The 27593-nt window shown below is 48.9% G+C and overlaps 1 protein-coding gene across 1 annotated transcript in view; it reads right to left on the bottom strand.

Moving 5' to 3' along the window:
• The window catches only part of LOC140397062 (calcium-activated potassium channel subunit alpha-1-like), a 109664-nt gene that overhangs the window by 50050 nt on the left and 32021 nt on the right, over positions 1–27593 (bottom strand). The window contains exons 13-16 of the mRNA XM_072486094.1: positions 26665–26774; positions 9431–9499; positions 3025–3111; positions 1628–1704 (exon numbers count right to left, since the gene is read on the bottom strand). Coding sequence (XP_072342195.1) covers positions 1628–1704; positions 3025–3111; positions 9431–9499; positions 26665–26774 — 343 coding nt within the window. The remainder of the gene's footprint in view (positions 1–1627; positions 1705–3024; positions 3112–9430; positions 9500–26664; positions 26775–27593) is intronic.

Genomic DNA, 27593 nt, shown 5'->3' with positions numbered 1-27593 from the left:
GCTCCTGCTGGCGCCAAGGGGTCTGGCTTGGCTTTATTTACCTTAACTATTGCCATTGTGCCTGGGATTTGCACATTACTATGCAGATGGCTGCTGGTTTCAGTGCTGTCTGGCTGTTTTGCAGGTTCCAATATACATGATTTCTGTATTTGCTAGTCTTTGCCTGTGTTGGCTGAATTTCCCTTCAGCCTTTGCGGTTCTCCATTTTAAGTTGGGAAGTGGCCAACTCAGGTGGCTACATGGGGCACTTTAGTGTCTCGTCCCAATCCCCCCACATCAGTGCGAGGCCAAGGCCAAACAGGTAGTGCAGCAGTAGGGTGAGTAATGGAAGTGGAGAGCCCAGGATTGAGAGGGCCGGGGCTGGAGAGGGTTAAGGGGTCTAGTGGGAAATTGAGGAGATGCCTCCAATGGGCACAGGGCACCCTGCCAAAGGACGGTCGGTACAAACTCATGCAGTAAAACCTGCTGCACTACTTGCTTGGCCTTGGCCTCCCCTGATGTGGTGGGATTGGGACAAGACGGTGCAGCACGGTAGCATTGTGGATAGCACAAATGCTTCACAGCTCCAGGGTCCCAGGTTCGATTCCGGCTTGGGTCACTGTCTGTGCGGAGTCTGTACATCCTCCCTGTGTGTGCGTGGGTTTCCTCCGGATGCTCCGGTTTCCTCCCACAGTCCAAAGATGTGCAGGTTAGGTGGATTGGCCATGCTAAATTGCCCATAGTGTCCAAAATTGCCCTTAGTGTTGGGTGGGGTTACTGGGTTATGGGGATAGGGTGGAGGTGTGGACCTTGGGTAGGGCGCTCTTTCCAAGAGCCGGTGCAGACTCGATGGGTTAATGGCCTCCTTCTGCACTGTAAATTCTATGATTCTATGATAAGACACTAAAGTAAGGGCCTGAATAGACCCAGGGAGAGCAGAACACCCAACATCTTCAACGTACCCCATAAAATGAGATAGGCCAGGGGTGGGTGACCAAACAGCAGGCAGATCACACTCTGCAGCACACAAACCCCTCCACCTTCAAACACACCCGCCACACACAAACCCCTACACCTTCAAACACACCCGCCACACACAAACCCCACCACCTTCAAAGACTTAACATCCAAAAAAGAGTCCTGTTTAGAGTGATTAGGGCAGTGTGTTTCTCGGCTCTAACAACCCCGCTATAAAACAGGGCCTTTTTTCCCAGGCTGGCAATGCCAAGGTTCCCAGGTGGCATCGGGAGTGCCAGGATACCATCCAACCTAGAGCTCATCCACCCAGGGTCTCCGATGGCCTGGGAGATCCTCCAGGTGGCCTTACGCCTGAAGGACCAGTACAAAGCGATGCCATGGTGAGGTCTCCTAGGCATGGGCATTCATTCCCCGGCTTTGAAAGAATCCCAATGGCCCTCTTCAACATGTAGGTATGGACCACGCCCAGCGAGGGCAAAATCTAGACCATTAGATCTTGCGAGGCGTTCCAAGCATTGCCTGTCTCGTGGGAGGCTTCTTGTGAGGTCTACCAGCTTTGTCGCTTTATTTCATTAGTGACTATACCTCAATAACTATTTTATTGGCTGTGAAGAGCTATGGAACATCAAAATGCTGAAAGGCACTGTAAAATACACGCCGAGGCACTCACTTCGTTTGCACCCACACTTCTTGATCCGCCTGGGGTCCATAGTATCAGCGTGACATTCACTGCAGTAAATGTTTGCTCTGTGGAGGGGGAAAAACCACGGATTACCTCCTCAAACCTCATTGGATAGCCAAGAAAAGCCACGACAAGGGGAAGTGAAGAAATGACTAGTGTGCTGGATAGACCTTCCCACACTGGCACGAACCAGGCTGAGGATCAGTGACAGGTAGCGTTCACAGCCCTGGGTTAGAAGATTGTCAGATCACTCAGAGACTTCAGCACACAATCTCAATTCCCAAATGTTTCAATCCGCGGAGCTCCTCGCAACCCGGCATTCTCAGGAGGAGGTACATAATCACAAGTACATTCACCAGCTACGTGGCTCCCTCACATTAACCCTTCGGCAAGCCATGGCTCCTTAACATTAACCCCTGGAAGTATTACCCACTTTAGGTGTGGGTCATCTAAAAAGCTGTTAGTAAAATAAATTAAACCTTTTGTCATTTTTAATAGGAGGAATGATGCTGGATAAATAATATTAAGATCAGACACACATACACACCTCTCTCACCCACACACCTCTCTCACACACATGACTGTCTCACACACATACACTGACATACATATCTCTCATATGCTCATCTCACACACTTGTCTCACACACATCCCTCTCATACACGCACGTCTCACACACGCTCCTCCCTCTTTCACACACACATATATCTCCCTCAAGCACACGTCGCCCTGTTGGAGGGTCATTAGAGGGAGTGCTGCCCTGTCAGAGGGTCAGTACTGAGGGGGTGCAGTACTGGCTGGCTGTACACTGTTAGGGCAGCACGGTAGCACAAGTGGCTAGCACTGTGGCTTCACAGCACCAGGGTCCCAGGTTCGATTCCCCGTTGGGTCACTGTCTGTGCGGCGTTTGCACGTTCTCCCCGTGTCTGCGTGGGTTTCCTCCGGGTGCTCCGGTTTCCTCCCACAGTCCAAAGATGTGCAGGTTAGGTGGATTGGCCGTGATAAATTGCCCTTTGTGTCCAAAAGGTTAGGAGGGATTATTGGGTTACGGGGACAGGGTGGAAATGAGGGCTTAAGTGGGTCGGTGCAGACTCGATGGGCTGAATGGCCTCCTTCTGCACTGTATGTTCTGTGTTTCTATGTAATGCTTTCATCTAGGGATAAACATAGGCCAAGTAGACACAGTGCAAACAATAACACATTGCCCACCTGAAATATAACAAAATCATTAAAATCCCAATAGTTTGTGAATAAAATGTTCAATGGCTTCCTGCTGGCATCAAAAATATTACCTGTCACACTTTACACCTAGCACTTCAGGTGTGGTACTGCACCTTAGCTGGTCCCATTGTGTCACCCTGAGTGTTCTACCCAATAGAAATTACCTGTTGACGAGGTAACGTTTCTTGGCAATGAAGAATCCAAGAGTTTGCTCCTGAATCAGAACGCTGGAGCCTGGGTTGATCAATATACTGGAAGCGGAGACAGAGGAGAAAAGGTTAATGAATAAAGGGGGTCAGTATACATTTGGTAAACTTCATAGACACATTTATCATTTCCACGCTCACCGCCACATGCATGCACAGGGAGGTAAGCAGGACCACAGCAACACACAGACAGACAATTTATTTTTTCACCTTTTCACGAAACTGGGTGTCACTGGCTTGGCCAGCATTTTTATTGCCCATCCTTAATTGCCCCTTGAGATGGTGGTGGTGAGCTGACGCTGCAGTCCATGTGGTGTAGGTACACCCACAGTGCTGTTAGGGAGGGAGTTCCAGGATTTTGATTCAGCGACAGCGAAGGAACGGTGATGTATTTCAAAGTCAGGGTGGTGAGTGACCTAGACGGGAACTTGCAGGTGGCGTTGATACCTTGTGCCTGCTGCCCTTCTAGGTGGTAGATGTTGCAGGAGCTTTGGTGAGTTGCTGCATTGTATCTTGTTGATGCAATTTTAAATTCATTTATGGGATGTCGCTGGCTAGTCCAGCATTTATTGCCCATCCTTAATTGCCCGTGAGAAGTTGTTGTTGAGTTCTATTGAACCGCTGCAGTTGTGTGTCGGTGATAGAGGAAGTGACTGATGGGGTGCCAGTCAAGTGGGGCTGTGTTGCCCTAGATGGTGTTGAGTTTCTGGAGTGACTCATCTAGGCAAGTGGAGAGAATTCCATTACACTCCTGACCTGTGCCTTGTGCACAGGCAGGACGAGCAGTGTAACTCCTTCCTAACTGTATACCACTGTGCCACCGCCACTATGCTGAGACGACACAGCCAAGAATGGTGACAATGATGTGGAGAAGCCGGCGTTGGACTGGGGTGAGCACAGTAAGAAGTCTTACAACACCAGATTAAAGTCCAACAGATTTGTTTCAAATCACTAGTTTGTTTCAAATCCGAAAGCTAGTGATTTGAAACAAACCTGTTGGACTTTAACCTGGTGTTGTAAGACTTCTTACTAAGAATGGTGATGGTGGTGTCTGGGACATTGTCTGTAAGGTATAATTCCCTAAGTATGACTGTGTCAGGCTGTTGCCTGACTAGTCTGTGAGACAGCTCTCCCAACTTTTGGCACAAGCCCCCAAATGTTATGAGGAGGACTTTGCAGGTTTGAAGGGCTGCGTTTGCTGTTGTCGTTTCCAGCGCCTCGGTCCATGCCAAGTTGTACGCCTGGCTTCATTCCTTTTCGTAGACTATGTAACAGTGCCTTTAAGGTAGTAGGCCAATCTGACTTGAGGTTTCTCGAATCCTGCACTGAGTGGTAAAAACCTGCCTCTTCCATCTTCCATTTGAGTTACGAGATGGAACCTCTGAATGACCTGCCTGGGTGAGTGAAGCTCCAACAACACTCGAGAAGCTCAATACAATCCTAGACAAGGCAGTCCATTGTAGGTGGTACAGCAACCAGCACCTCAAACACCCGACACATAATGGTAGCAGTGTATACCATCTACAAGGTGCACTCAGTCACCTGCCAAGGCCTCTTCACCATGCAGAAGGACAAGGACATCAGGCACATAGGAACACCACCACTTGCAAATCCCCCAAGTCAGTCACAGTCCTATTTTTACCTTGTTAAGGGCTTCTTAAGTTCAAGGAAGAAAGCTGAATACCCAGCAATTAACCAACAGAACTATGCCACAAGATTTCATACTTTTAAGCACAAATGATCTTTCTTGCACATCAAAAAGAATTAAACAACGTAAGCACTATGAACTTAACCTTATAGCTTTTAAAGACTTCTGCTATTAAGCCGGTTTCCCTTCCCCCCACCCGCCCCCTCCCAAGAGTTCCCTTGTTGCACAAAATCTTGTATGTTCATTCACCTTTCCTGCGACCACCCTGCAGGAATGCCACAGCCTTCCTGAATTCACTTTAATTCTCCTTAGTAGTCCAGTTATTCTTCATGGCATTGATTTTATGGGTATCCTTCTATTAGTTTCTGGTTAATCAATACTCCAATTTTCCTTTACAAAGCTCATGAATGTGGCCTCTTCAGCTCCTTGACCTGCCGTTGGATATACTTTCTGGATAAGGTTTTTCCCAGTCTACTTCCACATCTTTATGTACAGCGCTTTATAAGCAAACTATTCAAGGTAATTGCTTTCTGCCAAAAGACTCTGTGAGGACCACTGTCACTTCCTGCCAGTGGCTGTGTGATGGAGGAAATCCTCCAGTGGCTTCCCCTCACAAAATTCAAACTGAGGTGGAGCCCCATCCTCATTCCATGTGATGACCGATGAAATTAATATTTTCTGTGCTTGAAGTACTAACTGAGTATCATTCATTTCCTTCCCACCACACCTCATCCCCAGCCACTTCCTCCCCACTCAGTGAGTTTCAGCTGACACACAACCATTTCTTCTTTTTTTTTTTTAAATTTAGAATGCCCAATTCATTTTTTCCAATTAAGGGGTAATTTACAAAGAGAACAAAGAACAAAGAAATGTACAGCGCAGGAACAGGCCCTTCGGCCCTCCAAGCCCGTGCCGACCATGCTGCCCGACTAAACTACAATCTTCTACACTTGTTGGGTCCGTATGCCTCTATTCCCATCCTATTCATGTATTTGTCAAGATGCCCCTTAAATGTCCCTATCGTCCCTGCTTCCACCACCTCCTCCGGTAGCGAGTTCCAGGCACCCACTACCCTCTGCATAAAAAACTTGCCTCGTACATCTACTCTAAACCTTGCCCCTCTCACCTTAAACCTATGCCCCCTAGTAATTGACCCCTCTACCCCGGGGAAAAGCCTCTGACTATCCACTCTGTCTATGCCCCTCATAATTTTGTAGACCTCTATCAGGTCGCCCCTCAACCTCCTTCATTCCAGTGAGAACAAACCGAGTTTATTCAACCGCTCCTCATAGCTAATGCCCTCCATACCAGGCAACATTCTGGTAAATCTCTTCTGCACCCTCTCTAAAGCCTCCACATCCTTCTGGTAGTGTGGCGACCAGAATTGAACACTATACTCCAAGTGTGACCTAACTAAGGTTCTATACAGATGCAACATGAATTGCCAATTCTTATACCCAATGCCCCGGCCAATGAAGGCAAGCATGCCGTATGCCTTCTTGACTACCTTCTCCACCTGTGTTGCCCCTTTCAGTGACCTGTGGACCTGTACTCCTAGATCTCTTTGACTTTCAATACTCTTGAGGGTTCTACCATTCACTGTATATTCCCTACCTTCATTAGACCTTCCAAAATGCATTACCTCACATTTGTCCGGATTAAACTCCATCTACCATCTCTCCGCCCAAGTCTCCAAACAATCTAAATCCTGCTGTATCCTCTGACAGTCCTCATCGCTATCCGCAATTCCACCAACCTTTGTGTCGTCTGCAAACTTACTAATCAGACCAGTTACATTGATCTCCAAATCATTTTATATACTACAAACAGCAAAGGTCCCAGCACTGATCCCTGTGGAACACCACTGGTCACAGCCCTCCAATTAGAAAAGCATCCCTCCATTGCTACTCTCTGCCTTCTATGACCTAGCCAGTTCTATATCCACCTTGCCAGCTCACCCCTGATCCCGTGTGACTTCACCTTTTGTACTAGTCTACCATGAGGGACCTTGTCAAAGGCCTTACTGAAGTCCATATAGACAACATCCACTGCCCTACCTGTATCAATCATCTTAGTGACCTCCTCGAAAAACTCTATCAAGTTAGTGAGACACGAGCTCCCATTCACAAAACCGTGCTGCCTCTCGCTAACACGTCCATTTGCTTCTAAATGGGAGTAGATCCTGTCTCGAAGAATTCTCTCAGTAATTTCCCTACCATTCGCATGGCAACTCCGCCTACCCTGCACATCTTTGGGTTCTGGGGGGCGAATCCCACGCAAACACAGGGAGAATGGGGAGCACGGTAGCACAAGTGGATAGCACTGTGGCTTCACAAAGCCACGGTACCAGGTTCGATTCCCCGTTGGGTCACTGTCTGTGAGGAGTCTGCACGTTCTCCCCGTGTCTGCGTGGGTTTCCTCCGTGGGCTCCGGTTTCCTACCACAGTCCAAAGACGTGCTGGTTAGGGTGGATTGGCCATGATAAATTAGTGACAAAAAAGGTTAGGAGGGGTTATTGGGTTACAGGGATAGGTTGGAGTGACAGTTTAAATAGAACATAGAACAATACAGCGCAGTACAGGCCCTTCGGCCCACGATGTTGCACCAAAACAAAAGCCATCTAACCTACACTATGCCATTATCATCCATATGTTTATCCAATAAACTTTTGAATGCCCTCAATGTTGGCGAGCTGACTACTGTAGCAGGTAGGGCATTCCACGGCCTCACTACTCTTTGCGTAAAGAACCTATCTCTGACCTCTGTCCTATATCTATTACCCCTCAGTTTAAAGTTATGTCCCCTCGTGCCAGCCATATCCATCCGAGGGAGAAGGCTCTCACTGTCCACCCTATCCAACCCCCTGATCATTTTGTATGCCTCTGTTAAGTCTCCTCTTAACCTTCTTCTCTCCAACGAAAACAACCTCACGTCCATCAGCCTTTCCTCATAAGATTTTCCCTCCATACCAGGCAACATCCTGGTAAATCTCCTCTGCACCCGCTCCAAAGCCTCCACGTCCTTCCTATAATGCGGTGACCAGAACTGTACGCAATACTCCAAATGCGGCCGTACCAGAGTTCTGTACAGCTGCAACATGACCTCCTGACTCCGGAACTCAATCCCTCTACCAATAAAGGCCAACACTCCATAGGCCTTCTTCACAACCCTATCAACCTGGGTGGCAACTTTCAGGGATCTATGTACATGGACACCTAGATCCCTCTGCTCATCCACACTTTCAAGAACTTTACCATTAGCCAAATATTCCGCATTCCTGTTATTCCTTCCAAAGTGAATCACCTCACACTTCTCTACATTAAACTCCATTTGCCGGTGTCGGTGCAGACTCGATGGGCCGAATGGCCTCCTTCTGCACTGTATGTTCTATGTTCTATGAATGTGCAAACTCCACACGGACAGTGACCCCCAGAGCCATGAACGAACCTGGGACCTCGGTGCTGTGAGGCACCCACTGCGCCACTGCCCTGACACGACCATTTCTGGAACTGCTTTTGTCTGTCCCTTCAAAATAGCTCCTTGAATCTGTAATGCATAGGTGTATCCATATTTATAACAGCCTTCCCTCCAGGCCCCCTGGCCCAATTATTAGCTTAGAGGAGGAAATTTATTATTCAATTCTTTTTTTATGATCACCTTGTATCTTGCAAGACAAACACAACGCAGGCTTGTTCGAACTGCATTTACTTCACGGTTGCCTATCAGTTTCTCAATCAGATGTCCATTGATTTTATATTTAACACTGTGACCTCCAACCTAAAGGTGTGGGGGCGATTCTCCGATATGGAGCCCAAGTATTTGCGCCGTCGTGAACGTCGTCGCATTTCACGACGGCGCAAACTGGGCCCTGTTCCGACCGATTCTAACTCCCACAGGGGGCCAGCACGGCGCTGGAGCGGTTCACACCGCTGCAGCCTCCTTTCGCGGTGCCAAATGGGCGCCACGCCAACCTGCGCATGCGTGGGGGACTTCTTTAGCGCGCCGGCCCCGACTCAACATGGAGTCGGTGTTCAGGGGCCAGCCGCTCCAGAAAGTAGGCCCGGGGGGAGAGGCCGGCCCACCGACCGGCGGGCCCCGATCGCAGGCCAGACCCCATCGGTGCACCCCCCTCCCCCCCGGGTGAAGGAGCCTCCCTACCCCCCCACTGGCCGCCCCCCCCGACCGTTCCAGCAGAGTTCCCGCCGGCAGCGCTCAGAGGTGAACGGCGCCGGCGGGACTCTGTCGTATCGGCACGGCCGCTCGGTCCATCTGGGCCGGAGAGTCGGCGGCCCCGTCAATTCCAGCGGCCCCCCGCCAGGCGTCGTGCCAAACGCACCGCCGCAAATGCCGCCGATTCTCCGCACCTCAGAGAATTGCGCGCCGGTGTCGTGGCGCAGTTGCGGCGATTCTCCGGCCCGGCGCGGGGCTCGGACAATCGCCCCCTGTATTCCTGAAACTAAAAGTTATAGTGTGAGTGAATTATGAACGAGATAGTCACATTGTGGAACTATATTGCCATTCCTTCACTGGCACTGGGTCAAAACTCCAGAACTTCCTGACAGCACTGCGGGTGTAGCTACACCAGATGGACTCCAGTGGTTCAAGAGGTTGGCCCTCCATCTCAAGGGCAACCAGAGGTTCAGCAATGAGTGTTAGTGGCGTCCTCATCCTGAGAATGAATGAAAACAAATGCATGGAGGTTAAATCAAAGGGTACCTGATCTCATCCTTGCTGGTCTTATATTTAATAGCTATTAATAGTAGCTTCAATCGAATGTAGCACAGCCTGGGAAGAATTGGATAGACAGAAACGAGGAAATATCACAGGATGAATTAATGCAGTCATTTAATATCCTGAAAAAAAAAAATTTTCCAAAGATTTTTCTATTTCACAACATCTTATTTCACCCTATCACAGCAGGCCACACAAGTTGACCACGTTCACCCTCTTTGTGCTTATCACTGAGTCAAAGAACACAGGAAATCATTGGCCTGTTGTCCCTGTACTGGTTTTCTAAATGAGTTATCCAACTTATCTTAATTCCCTTTGTCTTTCCCCATCGCCCCCCCTCTCTCTGTCCTCCCAAGTATTCCTCCAAATCCCTCTCCAAGGTACGTTCTTTGGGAAAGTATGATCAATGTAAACTGGAAAGAGTAAATGGATGTTTTAAAATGAATGTGCCTGCTTCCCACTCCTTCCCCCACTCTCTATTACCTTACTGCCCTTATCTGTGGATGCTGAGGCGCAATTTGGGATTAATAGATTTTTTTAGGGGGGAGGTGAGGATATCATGCAGCGAAGACAGGTAAATGGAGTTGAAGTACAATCAAGCATGGTTTAATTGATTGGATTGCAGGGTTGAATGACCTACTTGTGTTGCTGTGTAACAAGTTCAGTTGTGTAACAGCGTCCTCCGATTCTCTGAAACAGGCCAAATGGTGGTCTACTATTCTGATATCACATGCCGAAGGGGCTGAATAACCTCCTTCTGACCCTGTTAAAGGCTTGAGGGGACCAATGGCCTCCTGTTCCTATGTAGCATGTTCGAAGAGCTGAATGGACTCTTCCTGTTCCTATGTTGCATGTTCGAAGAGCTGAATGGACTCCTGTTCCTATGTAGCATGTTCGAAGAGCCAAATAAACTCCTCCTATTCCTATGTAGCATGTTCGAAGAGGTGAATAGACGCGTCCTGTTCCTATGTAGCATGTTCGAAGAGCCGAAAGAACTCCTCCTATTCCTATGTAGCATGTTCGAAGAGGTGAATAGACACCTCCTGTTCATATGTAGCATGTTCGAAGAGCTGAATGGACTCTTCCTGTTCATATGTACTATGTTCAAAGAGCAGAATGGACTCTTCCTGTTCCTATGTAGCATGTTCGAAGAGTTAAATTAACTCTTCCTGTTTCTATGTAGCATGTTCGAAGAGGTGAATGGACGCCTCCTGTTCCTTTGTAGCATGCTCGAAGAGCTGAATGGACTCTTCCTGTTCCTATGTAGCATGTTCGAAGAGCTGAAAGGAATCTTCCTGTTGCTCTGTAGCATGTTTGAAGAGTTGAATGGCCTCCTCCTGTTCCTATGTAGCATGTTCAAAGAGCTGAAAGGACTCTTCCTGTTGCTCTCTAGCATGTTCGAAGAGCTGAATCGACTCCTCCTATTCCTATGTAGCATGTTTGAAGAGCTGAATAGACGCCTCCTGTTCCTATGTAGCATGTTCGAAGAGCTGAATCGACTCCTCCTATTCCTGTGTAGCATGTTCGAAGAGCTGAATAGAAGCCTCCTGTTCATATGTAACATGTTCGAAGAGCTGAATGGACTCTTCCTGTTCCTATGTAGTATGTTCGCAGAGCTGAATGGACTCTTCCTGTTCCTATGTAGCATGTTCGAAGAGATGAGTGGCCTCTTCCTGCTCCAAAGTAGCATATTCAAAGAGTTGAATGGATTATTCCTGTTCCTATGTAGCATGTTCGAAGAGGTGAATAGACGCCTCCTGTTTCTGTGTAACATGTTCGAAGAGCTGAATCGACTCTTCCTGTTTCTGTGTAACATGTTCGAAGAGTTAAATGAACTCTTCCTGTTCCTATGTAGCATGTTCGAAGAGCTGAATGGACTCTTCCTGTTCCAATGTAGCATGTTCGAAGAGCTGAATGCACTCTTCCTGTTCCTATGTAGCATGTTTGTAGGGCTGTATGGGGTCTTCCTGTTCCCATGTAGCATGTTCGAAGAGCTGAATTGACTCTTCCTGTTCCTATGTAGCATGTTCGAAGAGTTGAATGAACTCTTCTTGTTCCTATGTCGTATATTCAAAGAGCTAAATGGACTCTTCCTATTCCTATGTAGCATGTTTGAAGAACTGAATAGACGCCTCCTGTTCCTATGTAGCATGTTCGAAGAGCTGAATCGACTCCTCCTATTCCTGTGTAACATGTTCGAAGAGCTGAATCGACTTCCTGTTTCTGTGTAACATGTTCGAAGAGTTAAATGAACTCTTCCTGTTCCTATGTAGCATGTTCGAAGAGCTGAATGGACTCTTCCTGTTCCAATGTAGCATGTTCTAAGAGCTGAATGGACTCTTCCTGTTCCTATGTAGCATGTTCGAAGAGCTGAATGCACTCTTCCTGTTCCTATTTAGCATGTTCGAAGAGTTGAATGAACTCTTCTTGTTCCTATGTCGTATGTTCGAAGAGCTAAATGGACTCTTCCTGTTCCAATGTAGCATGTTCGAAGAGCTGAATGCACTCTTCCTGTTTCTGTGTAACATGTTCGAAGAGTTAAATGGACTCTTTCTGTTCCAATGTAGCATGTTCTAAGAGCTGAATGGACTCTTCCTGTTCCTATGTAGCATGTTCGAAGAGCTGAATGGGGTCTTCCTGTTCCTATGTAGCATGTTCGATGAGCTGAATTGACTCTTCCTGTTTCTGTGTAACATGTTCGAAGAGTTAAATGGACTCTTCCTGTTCCAATGTAGCATGTTCTAAGAGCTGAATGGACTCTTCCTGTTCCTATGTAGCATGTTCGAAGAGCTGAATGGGGTCTTCCTGTTCCAATGTAGCATGTTCGAAGAGCTGAATGCACTCTTCCTGTTTCTGTGTAACATGTTCGAAGAGTTAAATGGACTCTTCCTGTTCCAATGTAGCATGTTCTAAGAGCTGAATGGACTCTTCCCGTTCCTATGTAGCATGTTTGAAGGGCTGAATGGGGTCTTCCTGTTCCTATGTAGCATGTTCGAAGAGCTGAATTGACTCTTCCTGTTCCTATGTAGCATGTTCAAAGAGTTGAATGAACTCTTCTTGTTCCTATGTCGTGTGTTCGAAGAGCTAAATGGACTCTTCCTGTTCCAATGTAGCATGGTCTAAGAGCTGAATGGACTCTTCCTGTTCCAATGTAGCATGTTCAAAGAGCTGAATGCACTCTTCCTGTTCCTATGTAGCATGTTTGAAGGGCTGAATGGGGTCTTCCTGTTCCTATGTAGCATGTTCGAAGAGCTGAATTGACTCTTCCTGTTCCTATGTAGCATGTTCGAAGAGTTGAATGAACTCTTCTTGTTCCGATGTCATATGTTCGAAGAGCTAAATGGACTCTTCCTGTTCCGATGTAGCATGTTCGAAGAGCTGAATGGACACCTCCTGTTCCTATGTAGCATGTTCGAAGAGTTGAATGGACTCTTCCTGTTGCTCTGTAGCATGTTCAAAGAGCTGAATGTACTCTTCCTGTTCCTATGTAGCATGTTTGAAGAGCTGAATGGAGTCTTCCTGTTCCTATGTAGCATGTTGGAAGTGCTGAATTGACTCTTCATGTTCCTATGTAGCATGTTCGAAGAGCTGAATGGACTCTTCCTGTTCCCATGTAGCATGTTCGAAGTGCTGAATGGAGTCTTCCTGTTCCTATGTAGCATGTTCGAAGAGCTGAATGGACACCTCCTGTTCCTATGTAGCATGTTCGAAGCGTTGAATGGACTCTTCCTGTTGCTCTGTAGCATGTTCGAAGAGCTGAATGGACTCTTCCTGTTCCTATGTAGCATGTTTGAAGAGCTGAATGGAGTCTTCCTGTTCCGATGTAGCATGTTCGAAGTGCTGAATTGACTCTTCATGTTCCTATGTAGCATGTTCGAAGAGCTGAATGTACTCTTCCTGTTCCTATGTAGCATGTTTGAAGAGCTGAATGGAGTCTTCCTGTTCCTATGTAGCATGTTGGAAGTGCTGAATTGACTCTTCATGTTCCTATGTAGCATGTTCGAAGAGCTGAATGGACTCTTCCTGTTCCTATGTAGCATGTTCGAAGTGCTGAATGGAGTCTTCCTGTTCCTATGTAGCATGTTCGAAGAGCTGAATGGACACCTCCTGTTCCTATGTAGCATGTTCGAAGAGCTGAATGGACTCTTCCTGTTCCTATGTAGCATGTTTGAAGAGCTGAATGGAGTCTTCCTGTTCCTATGTAGCATGTTCGAAGAGCTGAATGGACTCTTCCTGTTCCTATGTAGCATGTTCGAAGAGCTGAATGGAGTCTTCCTGTTCCTGTGTAGCATGTTCGAAGGGCTGAATAGTCACCTCCTGTTCCTATGTAGCATGTTCGAAGAGCTGAATAGACACCTCCTGTTCCTATGTAGCATGTTCGAAGAGCTGAATGGACTGTTCCTGTTCCTATGTAGCATGTTCAAAGAGGTGAATGGACTCTGCCTGTTCCAATGTAGCATGTTCGAAGAGCTGAATGAACTCTTCCAGTTCCTATGTAGCATGTTCGAAGAGCTTAATGGACTCTTCCTGTTCCTATGTAGCATGTTCGAAGAGCTGTATAGACTCTTCCTGTTCCTATGTAGCATGTTCGAAGAGCTGAATGGACTCTTCCTGTTGCTCTGTAGCATGTTTGAAGAGCTGAATGGACTCTTCCTGTTCATATGTAGCATGTTCGAAGAGCTGAATAGACTCTTCCTGTTCCTATGTAGCATGTTCGAAGAGCTGAATAGACACCTCCTTTTCCTATGTAGCATGTTTGAAGAGCTGAATGGTCTCCTCCTATTCCTGTGTAGCATGTTCGAAGAGCTGAAAGGACTCCTCCTATTCCGATGTAGCATGTTTGAAGAGTTGAATGAACTCTTCCTATTCCTATTTAGCATGTTCGAAGAGCTGAATGGACTCTTCCTGTTGCCCTGTAGCATGTTTGATGAGCTGAATGGTCTCCTCCTGTTCCTATGTAGCATGTTCGAAGAGCTGAATTAACTCTTCCTTTTCCTATGTAGCATGTTCGAAGAGCTGAATGGACTCTTCCTGTTGCTCTGTAGCATGTTTGAAGAGCTGAATGGTCTCCCCCTGTTCCTATGTAGCATGTTCGAAGAGCTGAATGGACTCTTCCTGTGCCTATGTAGCATGTTCGAAGAGCTGAATAGACTCTTCCTGTTCCTATGTCGCATGTTCGAAGAGTTGAATGGAGTCTTCCTGTTCCTATGTAGCATGTTCGAAGAGCTGAATGAACTCTTCCTGTTCCTATGTAGCATGTTCGAAGAGCTGAATGGACTCTTCCTGTTCCTATGTAGCATGTTTGAAGAGCTGAATGGCCTCTTCCTGTTCCTATGTAGCATTTTCAAAGAGCTGAATGTACTCTGCCTGTTCCAATGTAGCATGTTTGAAGAGCTGAATGAACTCTTCCTGCTCCTTTGTAGCATGTTCGAAGTGCTGAATGGACACTTCCTGTTCCTATGTAGCATGTTCGAAGAGCTGAATGGTCTCCTCCTGTTCCGATGTAGCATGTTCGAAGAGGTGAATGGACTCTTCCTGTTCCTATGTAGCATGTTCGAAGAGGTGAATGGACTCTTCCTGTTCCTATGTAGCATGTTCGAAGAGGTGAATAGACACCTCCTGGTCCTATGTAGCATGTTCAAAGAGCTGAAAGGACTCTTCCTGTTCCCATGTATCATGTTCGAAGAGGTGAATGGACTCTTCCTGTTGCTCTGTAGCATGTTCGAAGAGCTGAATGGACTCTTCCTGTTCCTATGTAGCATGTTCAAAGAGCTGAATGGACTCTGCCTGTTCCAATGTAGCATGTTCGAAGAGCTGAATGAACTCTTCCTATTCCTATGTAGCATGTTCGAAGAGCTGAATGGACTCTTCCTGCTCCTATGTAGCATGTTCGAAGAGCTGAATGACTCTTCCTGTTCCTATGTAGCATGTTTGAAGAGCTGAATGGTCTCCTCCTGTTCCCATGTAGCATGTTCGAAGAGCTGAATTAACTCTTCCTGTTGCCATGTAGCATGTTCAAAGAGCTGAATTAACTCTTGCTTTTCCTATGTAGCATGTTCGAAGAGCTGAATGGACTCTTCCTGTTCCTATGTAGCATGTTCAAAGAGGTGAATGGCCTCTATCTGGTCCTATGTAGCATGTTCGAAGAGCTGAATGGACTCTTCCTGTTCCTATGTAGCTTGTTCGAAGAGTTGAATGGACTCTTCCTGCTCCTATGTAGCATGTTCGAAGAGCTTAATAGACGCCTCCTGTTCCTATGTAGCATGTTTGAAAAGCTGAATGGACTCTTCCTGTTCCTATGTAGCATGTTTGAAGAGTTGAATGGACTCTTCCTGTTCCTATGTAACATGTTTGAAGAGGTGAATGGACTCTTCCTGTTCCCATGTAGCATGTTCAAAGAGCTGAATGGCCTCCTCTTTCTATGTAGCATGTTCGAAGAGCTGAATGGACTCTGACTGTTCCGAAGTAGCATGTTCGAAGAGTTAAATGAACTCTTCCTGACCCTACGTAGCATGTTCGAAGAGTTGAATGGACTCTGACTGTTCCTATGTAGCATGTTCGAAGAGCTGAATAGACACCTCCTGTTCCTATGTAGCATGTTTGAAAAGCTGAATGGACTCTTACTGTTCCTATGTAGCATGTTCGAAGAACTGAAAGGACTCTTCCTGTTCCTATGTAGCATGTTCAAAGAGCTGAATGGACTCTTCCTGTTCCTATGTAGCATGTTCGACGAGCTGAATGGACTCTTCCTGTTCCTATGTAAAAGGCTCAGTAGGCTAATGGCTTCCAGTTAATATAACCATCTCATGGGTGTGATCATAGAATTTATCATTGAATTTACAGTGCAGGAGGTCATTCAGCCCATTGAGTCTGCACCGGTCCTTGGAAAGGGCATTCCATTTAAGCCCACACTTGGGACTAAACGTGTATGAAAACTGGGTGTCATATTCTACTCTGAGACTTCCGGGTTGCGGTGATGCGGAGCTAAGCCGCGCGATTTGGCAGTTTCCGTGAAAACGGACTTTTGGGCACGCTAACGGAGCCCCAACGGCACTTTAAAAAAAAACCAACCCATGGGGAAGGAAGGAGAAAGTCCCCTACAGACCTGCATGGATCGGACCCCCAGCGAATCGGCGTAAAAGGCGGCCCTGGAGCAGCGGGAGAAGAAAAAGAAGAAAAAAACAAAATGGCGGCGCCCACGGACAGAGAGGAGGTGAAAGAGTTCATCAAGTGCTGCTTCGAGGAGCTGCGTAAGGAGATGGTGGCGCCTATACTGGCAATGGTTGAAAGACTTGGAGCAACCCAGAAAGCCCAAGAGGTGAAGATCCAGGAAAAAGTGAGTGAGAACGACGACGAGCTCGTGGGCCTGGCGGAGAGAGTGGAGCGGCACGAGGCGCTGCACAGGACGTGGGCGGGAAGACTCGAAGACCTGGAGAACAGATCAAGGAGAAACAATTTGAGGATCCTGGGTCTCCCAGAAGGAGTGGAGGGGGCCGACGCCGCGGCATATGCGGGCACAATGATCGGGACGCTGATGGGCGCGGAGGCCCCCCCCGGGGTTGCTGGAGCTGGATGGGACGCACCGAGTGCTAGCGAGGAAGCCCAAGGCAAAAGAGCCGCCAAGGGCGATGGTGGTGAGATTTCACCGGTTTACGGACAGAGAGAGGGTCCTGAAATGGGCCAAGAAGGAACGGAGCAGCAAGTGGGACAATGCGGAGATCAGAATATACCCGGACTGGAGCGCGGAGGTCGCTAAGCGGAGAGCGGGTTTCAACCGGGCCAAAGTGGTGCTGCATCGGAAAGGAGTGAAATTTGGAATGTTGCAGCCGGCGCGACTGTGGGTTACACATAATGGCCAACACCACTACTTCGAAACGCCCAAAGAGGCGTGGACCTTTATACTAGCTGAAAAATTGGACTCTAATTGAGGGTTTGTGTGGGAGGGGGGTGTTTGAGGGTTGAAGTATGATGGTTGTTGTACATAGGGGGTCAACCACGCGCAGGAAATGCTATATGGGCTGGGGGAGAGGGACAAGGCCACGACAGGAGCTGCGCCATGGAGGGCGGGGCAGGCTTTGGAAAGCGCGGGGTTGTCTTTTCCGCGCGCGGCAAAAAGGCAGGAAGGGGAACAAAGGAATGTACATTGATTGGGAGATTCCCACATGGGGGGGTTAAAGGGATGGCGGGGGAAGCCGGGGTCAGCAGGTGTCAGCTGACTTACGGGAGGGATATGGGGGGAGCAAAAAAGCTAGACGGGGAGCTGGGGGGGGGGGGGGGTGGGGAAGGGGGGGAGAGGAGGGAGGGGGGGAAGTGGGGGGGGAAAGGGTTGCTGCTGCACTGGCCGAAAGAGAACGGGACACAGAAGAGGTGGCTGGGACGGGGGTCCCCCGGCTGGGGGACTGGAGAGTGAGGGGGACGCGGCCAAGGGACTGGCCCAGAAAAGGAGATGGCTAGTCGGCGGGGGGGGGGGGGTGAGAGTCCCTCCAATCCGGCTGATAACGTGGAACGTGAGGGGCCTGAATGGGCCGGTGAAGAGGGCTCGAGTGTTCGCGACTGAAGGGACTGAAGGCAGACGTGGCCATGCTCCAAGAGACACACCTGAAGGTGGCGGACCAGGTCAGGTTAAGAAAGGGATGGGTAGGACAGGTATTTCACTCGGGACTGGACGCAAAAAATAGAGGGGTGGCAATTCTGGTGGGAAAGCATGTGTCATTTGAGGCCAAGACTATCGTAGCGGATAATGGAGGGAGATATGTAATGGTGAGTGGTAGGTTGCAAGGGACGTGGGTGGTGTTGGTAAATGTATACGCCCCGAACTGGGATGATGCGGGATTTATGAATACATAAAGATACATAAAGGGGAAAAGAGTAACTAGGGACAGAGTAGGGCCTCTTAAGGATCAACAAGGGAATCTATGTGCAGAGCCACAAGAGTTGGGTGAGATCCTGAATGAATATTTCTCATCGGTATTCACGGTGGAGAAAGGCATGGATGTTAGGAAACTAAGGGAAATAAATAGTGATGTCTTGAGAAGTGTGCATATTACAGAGGAGGAGGTGCTGGAAGTCTTAAAGCGCATCAAGGTAGATAAATCCCCGGGACCTGATGAAATGTATCCCAGGATGTTGTGGGAGGCTAGGGAGGAAATTGCGGGTCCCCTAACCGAGATATTTGAATCATCGGCAGCCACAGGTGAGGTGCCTGAAGATTGGAGAGTGGCGAATGTTGTGCCCTTGTTTAAGAAGGGCAGCAGGGAAAAGCCTGGGAACTACAGACCGGTGAGCCTAACGTCTGTAGTAGGTAAGTTGCTAGAAGGTATTCTGAGAGACAGGATCTACAAGCATTTAGAGAGGCAAGGACTGATTCGGGGCAGTCAGCATGGCTTTGTGCGTGGAAAATCATGTCTCACAAATTTGATTGAGTTTTTTGAGGGAGTGACCAAGAAGGTAGATGAGGGTAGTGCAGTAGACGTTGTCTACATGGACTTTAGCAAAGCCTTTGACAAGGTACCGCATGGTAGGTTGTTGCAGAAGGTTAAAGCTCACGGGATCCAGGGTGAGGTTGCCAATTGGATTCAAAATTGGCTGGACGACAGAAGGCAGAGGGTGGTTGTAGAGGGTTGTTTTTCAAACTGGAGGCCTGTGACCAGTGGTGTGCCTCAGGGATCGGTGCTGGGTCCACTGTTATTTGTGATTTATATTAATGATTTGGATGAGAATTTAGGAGGCATGGTTAGTAAGTTTGCAGATGACACCAAGATTGGTGGCACAGTGGATAGTGAAGAAGGTTATCTAGGATTGCAACGGGATCTTGATCAATTAGGCCAGTGGGCCGACGAATGGCAGATGGAGTTTAATTTAGATAAATGTGAGGTGATGCATTTTGGCAGATCGAATCAGGCCAGGACCTACTCAGTTAATGGTATGGCGTTGGGGAGAGTTATAGAACAAAGAGATCTAGGAGTACAGGTTCATAGCTCCTTGAAGGTGGAGTCGCAGGTGGACAGGGTGGTGAGGAAGGCATTCGGCATGCTTGGTTTCATTGGTCAGAACATTGAATATAGGAGTTGGGACGTCTTGTTGAAGTTGTACAAGACATTGGTACGGCCACACTTGGAATACTGTGTGCAGTTCTGGTCACCCTATTATAGAAAGGATATTATTAAACTAGAAAGAGTGCAGAAAAGATTTACTAGGATGTTGCCGGGACTTGATGGTTTGAGTTATAAGGAGAGGCTGGATAGACTGGGACTTTTTTCCCTGGAGCGTAGGAGGCTTAGGGGTGATCTTATAGAGGTCTATAAAATAATGAGGGGCATAGATAAGGTAGATAGTCAACATCTTTTCCCAAAGGTAGGGGAGTCTAAAACTAGAGGGCATAGGTTTAAGGTGAGAGGGGAGAGATTCAGAAGGGCCCAGAGGGGCAATTTCTTCACTCAGAGGGTAGTGAGTGTCTGGAATGGGCTGCCAGAGGTAGTAGTAGAAGCGGGTACAATTGTGTCTTTCAAAAAGCATTTAGATGGTTACATGGGTAAGATGGGTATAGAGGGTTATGGGCCAAGTGCGGGCAACTGGGACTAGCTTAATGGTAAAAAACTGGGCGGCATGGACTGGTTGGGCCGAAGGGCCTGTTTCCATGCTGTAAACTTCTATGATTCTATGATTCTATTATGAAGCGCATGTTGGGGCGCATTCCGGACCTGGAGGTAGGAGGACTGATAATGGGAGGGGACTTCAATACGGTGCTGGACCCAGCACTGGACCGCTCCAGATCAAGGACGGGAAGGAGGCCGGTGGCGGCCAAGGTACTTAGGGAGTTTATGGATCAGATGGGGGGAGTGGACCCGTGGAAGTTTGCAATGACCGCAGGCCAGGGAATTTTCTTTTTTCTCCCACGTGCATAAGGCTTACTCCCGGATAGATTTCTTTGTTCTGGGCAGGGCGCTCATCCCGAGAGTGGAGCGGACGGAGTATTCGGCCATAGCCGTTTCGGACCATGCCCCGCACTGGGTGGAACTGGAGCTGGGAGAGGAGAGGGACCAACGCCCGCTGTGGCGGCTGGATGTGGGACTGCTGGCCGATGAGGTGGTGTGTGGTGTGTGGGAAGGTGAGGGGGTGTATTGAAAGGTACTTGGAGGCCAACGACAACAGGGAGGTGCGAGTGGGGGTGGTATGGGAGGCGGTGATCAGGGGAGAGCTGATCTCCAGCAGGGCTCATAGGGAGAAGATAGAGGGAATGGAAAGGGAGAGGTTAGTGGGGGAGATCTTGCGAGTGGACAGGAGATACGCAGAGGCCCCGGAGGAAAGATTACTTGGGGAAAGACGACGGCGCCAGACGGAGTTTGACCTGTTGACCACGGGCAAGGCAGAGCCACAGTGGAGGAAGGCGCAAGGGGCGACTTATGAGTACGGGGAAAAAGCTAGTCGGATGCTGGCGCACCAGCTCCGTAAGAGGACGGCAGCGAGGGAAATAGGGGGAATCAAAGATGGAAGGGGAGCCACGGTTCGAAGTGCAACAAAAATAAATAAGGTATTCAAGGACTTCTATGAAGAGCTGTACAGATCCCAGCCCCCAGGGGGGAAGGGGGGATGAGGCGATTCCTGGACCAGCTGGGGTTCCTGAGGGTGGAGGAGCAGGTGGCGGCTGGTTTGGGGGCACCAATTGGGTTGGTGGAGTTGAGTAAGGGTTTGGGGAGCATGCAGGCGGGGAAGGCCCCGGGGCCGGACGGGTTCCCGGTGGAATTCTATAGAAAATATGTGGACCTGCTGGCCCCGCTACTGGTGAGGACCTTCAACGAGGCAAGCGAGGAGGGGTCCCTGCCCCCGACAATGTCGGAGGCGACAATCTCCTTGATTCTAAAGCGAGACAAGGATCCACTGCAATGTGGATCGTACAGGCCGATTTCGCTCCTCAATGTGGATGCTAAGGTACTGGCCACTAGGATTGAGGACTGTGTCCCGGGGGTGATTCACGAGGACCAAATGGGATTCGTAAAGGGCAGGCAGTTAAATACCAATGTGCGGCGGCTCTTAAACGTGATAACGATGACATCGGAGGAGGGAGAGGCGGAGATAGTGGCAGCTATGGACGCGGAAAAAGCCTTTGACCGAGTAGAGTGGGAGTACCTCTGGGAGGTATTGCGCAGGTTTGGGTTCGGGGGAGGGTTTATTAGATGGGTTAAGCTCCTTTACAGCGCCCCGGTGGCGAGCGTAGTGACGAACCGGCGGAGGTCGGAGTACTTTCGGCTGTACCGAGGGACGAGACAGGGGTGCCCCCTGTCCCCCCTGTTGTTTGCATTGGCGATCAAACCCTTGGCCATATCACTTAGGGAGTCTCAGAAATGGAGGGGGATAGTCCGCGGGGGAGAGGAGCATCGGGTATCGCTATATGCGGATGACCTGCTGCTATACGTGGCGGACCCAATGGAGGGGATGGTGGAGGTCATGCAGACTCTGAAGGAGTTTGGAGAGTTCTCGGGCTACAAGCTTAATGTAGAGAAGAGTGAGCTTTTTGTATTACAGGCGGGGGACCAAGAAAAAGGGATAGGGGACCTACCGCTGAGGAGGGCGGAGAAGAGTTTTCGGTATCTGGAGATCCAGATAGCCAGAGGTTGGGGGGCCCTACATAAACTGAATTTGACGAGAGTGGTGGAGCAAATGGAGGAGGATTTTAAAAGATGGGACATGCTCCCGCTCTCGTTGGCGGGTAGGGTGCAGTCGGTCAAAATGGTGGTCCTTCCAAGGTTTCTGTTTGTGTTTCAGTGCCTCCCCATCGTGATCACCAAGGGCTTTTTCAAGAGAGTAGGTAGGAGTATTATGGGGTATGTGTGGGCAAATAAGACCCCGAGGGTTAGGAGAGGGTTCTTGGAACGCAACAGGGACCGAGGAGGGTTGGCTTTGCCAAACCTAGAGAGTTACTACTGGGCAGCAAACGTGGCGATGATCCGCAGGTGGGTCATGGAGGGAGAGGGGGAGGCATGGAAGAGGATGGAGATGGCGTCCTGTAAAGGAACAAGCCTGGGGGCATTGGTAACGGCACCGCTGCCGCTCTCGCCGACAAAATACACCACAAGCCCGGTGGTGGCGGCAACACTAAAGATCTGGGGCCAGTGGAGAAGACACAGGGGTGCAATGGGAGCATCGGTGTGGTCCCCGATCAGGGGTAACCACCGGTTTGTCCCGGGGAAGATGGACGGGGGGTTCCAAGGCTGGCATCGGGCGGGGATAAGAAGAATGGGGGACCTGTTCATCGACGGGACGTTTGCGAGCCGAGGGGCACTGGAGGAGAAGTTCGAGTTACCCCCGGGAAATACATTTAGATATATGCAGGTGAGGGCTTTTGTGAGGCGACAGGTGAGGGAATTTCCGTTGCTCCCGGCACAAGAAGTTCAAGGTAGGGTGATCTCGGGGGTATGGGTCGGGGAGGGCAAGTTATCGGAAATACACCAAGAGATGAAAGAAGAGGGGGAAGCGCTGGTAGAAGAACTGAAAGGTAAATGGGAGGAGGAGCTGGGGGAGGAGATTGAGGAAGGGCTATGGGCCGACGCTCTGGGTAGAGTTAATACCTCTTCCTCGTGTGCCAGGCTCAGTCTGATACAATTATACGCTTTACAGAGCGCATTTGATGAGGGCGAGGCTGAGTAGGTTCTTTGGGGTAGAGGATAGATGTGAAAGATGTTCAGGGAGCCCGGCGAACCATGTCCATATGTTTTGGTCATGCCCGGCATTGGAGGGGTTCTGGAGAGGAGTGGCGGGAGTAATATCCCAGGTGGTGAAAGTCCGGGTCAAGCCAAGCTGGGGGCTAGCAATATTTGGAGTAGTGGATGAGCCGGGAGTGCAGGAGGCGAAAGAGGCCGGAATTCTGGCCTTTGCGTCCCTAGTAGCCCGGCGAAGGGTCTTGCTAATGTGGAAGGAGGCGAAGCCCCCCAACGTGGAGGCCTGGATTAACGACATGGCGGGGTTCATAAAATTGGAGAGAATTAAGTTTGCTTTGAGAGGGTCTGCGCAGGGGTTTTACAGGCGATGGCAACCGTTCCTAGAATATCTCGCAGAGCGTTAGAAGAAGGTCGGTCAGCAGCAGCAGCAACCCTGGGTGGGGGGTGGGGGGGGGAACGAGAGATTGTTTGAGGGGATGGACGAGCGGGAGATGACATGGAGGGTGGGGGGAAACGGTACGTGCGGCCAAGAGCCAGTGTATAAAGCTATGTAAATATACCATCTTGCCATGTATATATCTTGCTCAGGGAGATTTTGCGTTATTTTGTTACCGGTGGGGGGGGGGGGGGGGGGTTTACTGTTTGTAAGGGGAAAAATTGTGTTGTTAAAAAACCTTAATAAAAAATATTTTAAAAAAAAAGATATTCTACTCTGAAATAAGCTGCTGACTGTATACTTCCGCCATCACTAAGACCACCCATTTCTACTGCTGTAACATCATCTGACTTCATCCCTGCATCATCTCAGCTCTGCCTCTGTTACTGCTGGACTCAACTATTCCAATATACTCTAGGCTGGTGTCTCACATTCTGCCCTCTAAAGCTGAACTCATTGAAAAACGCTGCTGCGCATATCCTAATGTGCAGGAAACCCCATTCTCCCCACACAGCTTCTTCACTGGTGTATGAAAGTGAAAATCACCCATGTCTGTTGCCCTGTGAGGGTTGGGGGGGGGGGGGGGGGGGGGGGGGTGGAGGAGCTGACTGGTGACAATTTAACCTGAGGGTCGCCACACATCAGGCTTCATGGATAGCCTCAGTAGTACAGGAAGCTGAACCCATGCTGTTGGTGTTGTACTGCATCACAAACCAGCCGTCCACCCAGCTGAGCGAAACCCTATTGTAGCGTCAGGTCAAGCAATCTCTCATTTTAAAATTCACACCCATGTTCTCAGCTCTGTCCAACATAGAACATAGAACATAACAGCGCAGTACAGGCCCTTCGGCCCTCAATGTTGCGCCGACCTGTGAAACCATTCTAAAGCCCATCTACACTATTCCCTTATCGTCCATATGTCTATCCAATGACCATTTGAATGCCCTTAGTGTTGGCGAGTCCACTACTGTTGCAGGCACCCGTTCCAATGCTTCCACATCCTTCCTATAATGCGGCGACCAGAATTGCACGCAATACTCCAAATGCGGCCGCACCAGAGTTTTGTACAACTGCAACATGACCTCATGGCTCCAAAACTCAATCCCTCTACCAATAAAAGCTAACACACCGTATGCCTTCTTAACAACCCTCTCAACCTGGGTGGCAACTTTCAGGGATTTATGTACATGGACACCGAGATCTCTCTGCTCATCCACACTGCCAAGAATCTTACCATTAGCCCAGTACTCTGTCTTCCTGTTATTCCTTCCAAAATGAATCACCTCACACTTTTCTACATTAAAATCCATTTGCCACCTCTCAGCCCAGCGCTGCAGCTTATCTATGTCCCTCTGTAACTTGTAACATCCTTCCGCACTGTCCACAACTCCACCGACTTTAGTGTCCATGGCCACTTCCATCCCTATCTCTGTAACCTCCTTCAGTCCCAGAATCTTCGAGGATCTCTGCACTCACTCGGTTTAGGTCACTGATTTTAATACTCCTGTGAAGCAATTTGAGATATTTTAGATCATGAAAGTGCTGCACAAGAACAGGTTTGTCTTGTTATCCTGTGCAGGGCCTGTGAGTGGCAGTGTCTGACCAGGAATCTATAACCAAACCAACAGCACCACCAACAGGCTATGTGATGTATTGCACATGTCCAGGAACGGGCACAATTGGCAGCAGTATTCAGTCATGACAGATTGACTGTAACTTTGATCATAGGTCAGCAAGAGTGGTCAGTGCCTCATCCCTGGAATTTATCAATGCAGCTGCCAGCAGGCAGCAGCAATAGTTTAACGGCGAACCTAACAGGTTCTGCAATGGGGACATTTAAACTGTGGGCTTGACTTGTTTTGTGATGTTTCTGGTGTGTTTTGTTTTGCCTGTTGTCAGTGGGGTGGACAGTATGATTGTTTCTGGAGAGTGTGAGGGGAGGAGGTGAACACACGAGTGTCCAGCCCCTTAGAAAGAGGAAGGTAAGAAAGTGTCAGTCAAAGAAGGAACTTGCATTTATATCTTGTTCATAACCTCAGAAAGCCCATTGTTGCCTGCCAGAGAAACGCAGCAGCCAATTTGCGCACAGTGAGCTCCCACTAACAGCATGGTGATCAGAGATTAACGTTGCCGCTTGTGATGGGCAGCACGGTGGTGCAGTGGTTAGCACTGCTGCCTACGGCTCTGAGGTCCCAGATTCGATCCCGGCCCGGGGTCACTGTCCGTGTGGAGTCTTCCCGTGTCTGCGTGGGTCTCACCCCCACAACCCAGAGATGTGCAGGGTAGGTGGATTGGCCATGCTAAATTACCCCTTAATTGGAAAAAATAATTGGGTACTCTAAATTTATTTTTTAAAACCATTGGCGCTTGTTGAGGGGTAATCTTCAGCTGTGGGCCAAGGGAAGAGACTCCAGATCCCTATCCATGGCTGCCACCAAATCTTTTACACCCAGCCTGAGAGAGCAGCTAGACTTCAGGTTAACACCTCAGCTGGAAAACCAGCCCTTCAAGCAGTGCAGCACTCCCTCGGTCCTGCTCTCAGAGTTTCAGCCGGCATTCTGGACTTATATTTTGGGATGGGAGTGGAATCCTAGACCTTCTGTCACAGGTGTGAGTGTATTCCACCCAACCTCCTCAGGTCTGGAGCACAATCAGTTACTTCCCCAATACACTGGGAATCTTTTAGCGATTTTTTAAAACCTGACTTCTTGTGATTTCTTTCCATGTCCCTATTTATAACATGAATTCTCCGGCCCTGGTACCACTGGAGATGCTGCATTGACAGGACAGTAAAACTGCAATTTGCAGTGTTCAGATAGGCTCTTTCCATTTGAAACACGGGCACAGAAATGTACAGTGCCAACATAAAACGGCAGGTAATGCTTAAACTTGAAACGTGGATTTCATTCAGTGTCTGTGTGGCTTCAAATCCAGAGCAACGCCACTGGAGATTCATGAGGCTTTAGATCATTGATAAGCAATGGGAAAGGTTATTGAAAGGCAGCACGAGAGGCGGAGTGCTGAGAGGATCGAGAGGGAGTGTCGGGGACATTGACCACAGCCCTCCCCCATCCCTCCCCACACCATCTTTATTGCTACATGACTATCAACGGTGGGGAGTCACTCACTCGCACACAGAGCTGAAGTTCATGCCTACGAAAGTGTCTGACAGAAACTCGGTGTAAAGCTCCTGGCTCAGTCCCTCTTGGTATATATCAAGCCAGGTTCCAGTTTTTAACTGTAAATGGGAAGAGAATTCATCAAGAACAGGAAAAATCAAGACGGTTAAGAAAAGTTCAGGGTGAAAAAAGTGTTGCATGCTGACCTTCAGAGTGAATTCCCGAACTGATATTCTCACTGCAAATCCTAATCCTTGCTGGAGAGGAATATTCCCAACTAAACCTTGTCCCAATTGCTCCTGGTTGGAATCAGAATCACTCACTGACGGCTGTTTTTGGGTCTTTCCCAGATAAGCTGATGTGTGTATAACAAGGGCTCATCCCTCCACCAATATCAATTGGTGATTGAGGAATTTTGCTGACCATGGGATTTTCTGTGGGAAGATGGGCTGGCTGCAGAGAGGGTAAAGTTGTAATCTTCTAAAAGCATCATGAACGTGGCGGCAGGCTTGATGGGTGAGCTGGCTTTTTCCTGCCTGTCGGCAAGGCCAGAATCTGTTGCTCATCTGATTTGTCCCTGAGAACATGTTTGTGTTCTGCCGTCGTGAATCGTTATAAACCAAGTGGTCGAGGTACACCCCACCTTGCTGTCAGGAAGGGAGTGCCAGGATTTTGATACAGTGGCATTAAAGGAATGGCCGATATATTGCCAAATCAGGATAGTGAGTGGCTTGGAGTGGAACCTCCAGGTGGTGGCGTTCCCATGCATCCGCTGCCATTGCCCTTCTGGGCGGTAGAGCTAATGGGTTTGGACGGTGCTGTCAAAGATACCTTGGCGAGTTGCCGCAGTGCAATATGGTGCACACTGTTGCTCCTGTCCATCGGTGCGAGAGGGGGGAATATTTAAAGTAGCCATTGTCGTGTTGTTCACCCTGGGG

Source organism: Scyliorhinus torazame, chromosome 20, assembly GCF_047496885.1.
Source record: "Scyliorhinus torazame isolate Kashiwa2021f chromosome 20, sScyTor2.1, whole genome shotgun sequence".
In the NCBI taxonomy this organism is placed as follows: Eukaryota; Metazoa; Chordata; class Chondrichthyes; order Carcharhiniformes; family Scyliorhinidae; genus Scyliorhinus; species Scyliorhinus torazame.
The sequence above is the reverse complement of the archived record's forward strand: the minus strand, read 5'-3'. Positions and strand labels throughout refer to the sequence as shown.